Source organism: Mastomys coucha, unplaced genomic scaffold (genome assembly GCF_008632895.1).
Source record: "Mastomys coucha isolate ucsf_1 unplaced genomic scaffold, UCSF_Mcou_1 pScaffold19, whole genome shotgun sequence".
Taxonomy (NCBI): domain Eukaryota; kingdom Metazoa; phylum Chordata; class Mammalia; order Rodentia; family Muridae; genus Mastomys; species Mastomys coucha.
The window spans coordinates 12,663,694-12,669,693 of NW_022196901.1; the positions used below are offsets into that span (position 1 = coordinate 12,663,694).

Here is a 6,000-nt window from a genome sequence, read left to right on the forward strand (position 1 = left end):
TTTGGAGGAGTAATTTTTCATTTTATTTTTTTAAAGAATGTTTGATGTAGGTGGCCAGAGATCAGAGAGAAAGAAATGGATCCACTGCTTTGAAGGAGTCACGTGCATTATATTTTGTGCAGCACTAAGTGCCTATGACATGGTGCTTGTAGAAGATGAAGAGGTGGTAAGTAAATGAGATGCAGAAGGTAGAGGCAGAGGAGAAAGCAAGGTTAAACCCAACAGTGCTATCCAGTGATAGTACTGCACTTCTCCCAACCCAATGTTCACCTTACAAATGTGTGTATCATGTCTAGGGCTTGCTTGTAATACCCATGCTCAAACACTGCAGATAATAACCTTACACTGTTGATGTGGATGGGCATTGTGCTGTTCTTGTGATCCAATCTCCTAATGAATAAAGGAGCCGATCACTGGGAAAGTAGGCAGGACTTCTGAGGCGGATGGAGGAAGAGAGGAAGCAGGGGGCAGTTAGGCTCTTTGGAATAGGACAGCAGATGGGTAAGATGTAGCTGCTAGAGTTTCCCAGGATCGTGGTGGGTGTGCAAGGATTCACCACCAGAGGAATCCGATTTTAATAAGGTTTACAAGATTAGGTTTTAGTTATTGCGCCCAGAGATTGAGTTACCATTGTTTCTGAACTAAGTTTGTGTTGTGTTTCCCTTCACACGGAGGCTCGTCTGTGTTCAAGAGAGAAAGGCACGGCAGCAAAGCATGGGTTTGCCAGATGTGCACCTCAAAGACCGTGGGGGATTTGAAGCCTTAGGCTAGTGGGGTAGCAACTCGCCAGTGGGAACCCAGCAAGCTGGGTGGAGAGATTGTGGAGTTCTGAGTCAGTCTCCACGAGATAAACACAGGTCAGCCATTGCCTGCCAGTGGATTGCTGGCCAGACCTCCAGGGCAGAGGCACAACCGCTGGAGCATGCTGTTTCTACATTCATTTTTTATCTTTTCTTAGTATTTCCAGCAACACACTGTTTCTTTCTTTACACCACAGAACAGAATGCATGAAAGTCTTCACTTGTTCAACAGCATCTGTAATCACAAGTATTTCGCAACCACCTCCATTGTTCTGTTTCTTAACAAGAAAGATCTCTTCCAGGAGAAAGTGACTAAGGTGCACCTCAGCATCTGCTTTCCAGAATACACTGGTAAGATTGGTCCCCTAAATTCTCCATAGTAAGCTCTATAAGGCGCCCCATCTCTCTGTATGTGTGTGTGTGTGTTTAGGTGTGTAATGTACTTGTTACTGTAGGTATATGCAAATATATTTATGGGTACATATGCAAACTTGTGTGTTTACCTGTATAATTTTGGGAGTGGTATTCAATATCTTACCTTAATCTTTCTCCACCCTTTAAAAATTACTGATTTATTTTATTTTATTTTTTATTTTTTTATTTTTTAGATATTTTCTTTATTTACATGTAAATTTCTCCTTTCCCAGTTTCCCCTCCAAAAAACAAACAAAAAAACTAACAAAAACAACAAGAACAAACCCCTGTTGCCTCCCCCCTCCCCATGCCTGCCACCCTACCCTCTCCCACTTATTGGCCCTGGCATTCTCCTACACTGGGGCACAGAACCTTCACAAAAAAAAAATTACTGATTTCTAACCTATATATGCATGAGCTTGCAAGAATTTATGTGCACCACATGTGGTAGTACTCTTGGAGGATGGACGAGGGCTCTGGATGCCCTAAAACTGGAATTACGGACAATAGTGAGTCACCTTGTAGGTTTTGTAAACCAAATTTAGGTCCTTGTGAGAGTAGTATGTGCTTTTGAAACTCTGAGAAAAATCTCAGTCAGCCTCTGTCCCAACCTTTGTTTTTTGAGACATGGTCCCTCACAAAACTTAAAATTCATCTATGCACGTAAACCGGATGACCAATGAATTTCAGGAGTCCTCTTGTTCCCATACTCTTCCTTACTCCTTCCTGGGGTTTACAGAAGCATACCGCTGCACCCTGGTTTATTCATACATTCTGGGAATTCAAACTCAGGTCCTCATGCTTGGGTGGTAGGCTCTTTACCAACTGAGCCTTATTCCCAGCCCTCCTGTTTGGATCTGAACATAACTGTGATTCCCATTGAAAACATTCTCTCAAATAAAGAGAAGACTTTGTCATACTCTGGAAATTAAAGCAAGCCCCAATGGAACAAACTGGAAAATATGAGATTGGTGACAGTAGCTTCTCTGCATACATATCAATTGATGCCTCAGGCTGTATGACATTCTGTATAATAATGTCACTGGAGTCACCTTATCTATGGCTCACAGTGTCACATTGGAGCTCAGTAGCTCTTCAGCGTCTACAGTGTAGCCAGTGAATAACAGGAATAAATGTAATGACAGTGTCCCTTCTCTTTCAGTTCCTTATGTCCCACTATTTCATTGCTGATTCTGTCAGTCAGTAACTACTGAGGCCATGTGACATGAAACAGTTGGCTTTGGAAACTAAGTTGTGCAAGTATTTAGCTGTATTGATGTTAATGAAATTATCTAAGATTGAAATGGTTGAGATTTAAACTTAAATGTATGTCTAATTAGATGTCCTAAGATCATGGTAGTCAGTAAAAGTAGGTATTTACACTGGTTAACCTTTACTTAGAGTGTGTCATTCTATAATTGCAAACATCGTCTATAATGTCTACACATCTATCATGTGATAAATATAATCACGAATCTATATTTAATGATGTAGTTTAAATATAGACACAGTTAAGGGATAGACATTTAATTAATAGTTTCTTAGAGGAGGTTTTATTCACCGATATATAAATACTTTGAGAGTGCAGAGATTTTATGTACTTATTCTGTGCCCCCTTCCATGGGATCTAATTAGTTGCATCTTGTATTGATGCAGTGTGTTTGTTGTAATTGATGGAATGATGTTGACACAAAATTAAACAAAGTCCACAGGTTACTTAGGCCTTGCTATCTGTGTCTCATAGTTCTGTGCATTTTGCTAAATGTGTGAAATGTAGCCACCTGTAAGTCTTCTGTTAAGATAACAAATATCCAAGGTAAATTAGATGATAAAAGAGTATGACATTTTTCTTTTCCATTGTTTTTTAAGTCATCAAAATAATTTATAATAGTTAAATGCCTCTTAAATATACATGATCAAGTTTGAGGCTAAAAGTGATACTACTCAACCAGTTTGTAAAATTTATTTGGAGCATTAAGCATGATAGAAGTAGAAAAAAACAATCTCTTATGAAGCCCTCTATAAAAGGAAGTTCTGACAAGTTTCTGATTAGACAGAAACCATTCCATCTCTAAGGGAGAATATGCAGCTTAACTGTGGCTTCGTAGAATGAATTGGGTATTGTTCCTTCTATTTCTATTTGGTGAAACAGTTTGAAGAGTATTAATATTAGGTTTTCTTTGAAGGTCTGATAGAATTCTGCATTAAACCCATGTGGTCCTGGGCTATTTTTGGTTGGAAGAATTTAATGACTGATTCTATGTTTTTAGGGGTTATGAGGCTGTTTAAATGGTTTACCTGATCCTGATTTAACTTAGGTATTTGGTGTCTGTCTAGAAAATTGTCCATTTCATTCAGATTTTCCAGTTTTGTTGAATATAGTAGGCTTTTGTAGTAGGATCTGATGATTTTTTTTTAATTTTCTCAGTTTCTGTTGTTATATCTCCTTTTTCATTTCTGATTTTGTTAACTTAGATACTGTCTGTGCCCTCTGGTTAGTCTGGCTAAGGGTCTGCCTATCTTGTTGATTTATTCAAAGAACCAGCTCCTGTTTTTGTTGATTCTTTGCTTAGTTCTTTTTGTTCCTACTTGGTTGATTTTAGCCCTGAGTTTGATTATTTCCTGCCCTCTACTCCTCTTGGGTGTATTTGCTCCTTTTTGTTCTAGAGCTTTCTGTCAAGCTGCTAATGGAACCTCTCTCCGGTTTCTTTTTGGAGGCACTCAGAGCTATTAGTTTTCCTCTTAGCACTGCATTCACTGTGTCCCATATGGTTGGGTATGTTGTGTCTTCATTTTCATTAAATTCTAGAAAGTCTTTAATGTCTTTCTTGACCAAGTTATCATTTAGTAGGGCATTGTTCAATTTCCATGTGCATGTGGTCTTTTTGTTGTTTTTGAAAATCAGCCTTAGTCTGTGGTGATCTGATAGGATGCATGGGATTATTTCAATTGTCTTGTATCTGTAGAGGCCTGATTTGTGACTGATTATATGCTCATTTTGGAGAACATACCATGAGGTGTGCTGGGAAGAAGTTATATTCGTTTGTTTTAGGATAAAATGTTCTATAGATAGCTGTTAAGTCCATTTCATCTATAACTTCTGTTAGTTTCACTGTGTCTCTGTTTAGTTTGTGTTAGTTTTTCTTCTAGCAGTAATAAAGTATGAAAGTGAAAATTTTCTATTTAATTAGGAAAACTTGAGGGTCCTTTCTGTGGTGTCCTCAGATATAATCTGGTGTGAAGCCAATCAGTTAGATATCGTTAGCAGTCCTGTATCTGTCTGTTGTGAGAAATATTAAAAAATGGACTGGCAGGCTTCCCACACAACCACCAGCAACTAGTGGAGCACATGGCTCCTGCCAGGTGATCTCAGTTTGGTGGTCTCTGTTGCAGGAAATATTTAAAAAGAGGAATCAGCTTGTTCCTGCACTTGTGCCAGCAATTCTCTGCCCCAGAGGCCTGGCCAGACATGCACTGTCAGGCAATAGCCGACCTATTTTTATCTCATGGAGTCTCTGACTCAGAACTCCACAATCTCCCCAACCTGCTTGCTAGGTTTTAACTGACAGGTCATTACCACACCAGAACCAAGCTTCAAATCCCCCACAGCCTTTGTGGTGCACACCTGGCAAACCCACTCTTTGCCATCGGACCTTTCTCTCTTGAACCAAGAGAAGCCTCCCTCTGCGTGAAGGAAAACGCAACACAAACTTAGTTCAGAAACAATGGTAACTCAATCTCTGGCTGCAACAACTAAAATCCTAATCTGTGAGCCTTACTAAATCTAAATCCTGGTGGCAAATCCTGACAGATCTGCCACTGAAATTGGGAGACACTTGTGATTACATCTTGTCCTAATGATATCCAGTCCAAAAGGACCTATCTCTCTCCTGCTTCCTCTCTTCCTTCATCCAGCCCAGAAGTCTTGCCTACTCGCCCAGTGATTTGGCTCCTTTATTCATTAGGGGATGGTTCAAAAGAAGTCACCTGATTATGTGACACATTCCTAGTTTGTAACCCCTCTCAAGAGGGCATAATTAGCATCAAAATACAACCAACCCCTGGACTATCCACTAGTCTCTCTGGTAGGGCTGGGCTACTCTGTTAGCCAGCACTCCAGCAGGGCCAGAGCTCCCAAATTCCTTTGTCAACCACACCAGCCCCACACAACTACTGTCCACTCCATGGTCAGCCACCAGACCACCCATCAACCCAGTAGAAACAAAAGTTTTGAAGCTTATGATTAACCAGATTTATGTATCAATAAAGTCTTAATTCATAAGACGCAATTACAATAATTTCAGAACCAATTGATTATGATAAAAGCTGCCCACCTGGATTTGACAAGTCATCCCAAATACTCTATCCTTTATGATGTCACAACTACCTGTGGCTATTAAAACCATGCTGGATCTGGCTCTTCTTCCTGCCCACATTTGTCCATGTTGGCTCTTTCCTTTCTCCTGAGATGCTATCTGTCCCTGCAACTCTTAGCTCTGCCTCCATTTTCCCTGTCTAATCACAGGCCTCCCGCTGCCCTAATATTTTAGTGTGATTGGACAGGGAAAATCCTGTTACATATCACCCTTTCTGTTTAAATAAAAAAAACTTTTCTTTCAAAATATAAGTTGAGCACAACTATTACCACTTAGCAATTTATAAAGTATAAATAGATTTAACACTCAGTCCATCACTTTTGTCATTAAGATAGAACAATGTCGCCGGGCGGTGGTGGCGCACGCCTTTAATCTCAGCACTTGGGAGGCAGAGGCAGGCGGATTTCTGA

At 40.0% G+C, this 6,000-nt stretch overlaps 1 protein-coding gene across 1 annotated transcript in view; it reads left to right on the forward strand.

Moving 5' to 3' along the window:
• The window catches only part of Gnat3 (G protein subunit alpha transducin 3), a 57,401-nt gene that overhangs the window by 46,880 nt on the left and 4,521 nt on the right, over positions 1-6,000 (forward strand). Inside the window, exons 6-7 of the mRNA XM_031380049.1 lie at positions 37-166; positions 998-1,151. Of these exons, the coding sequence (XP_031235909.1) occupies positions 37-166; positions 998-1,151 (284 nt within the window). The remainder of the gene's footprint in view (positions 1-36; positions 167-997; positions 1,152-6,000) is intronic.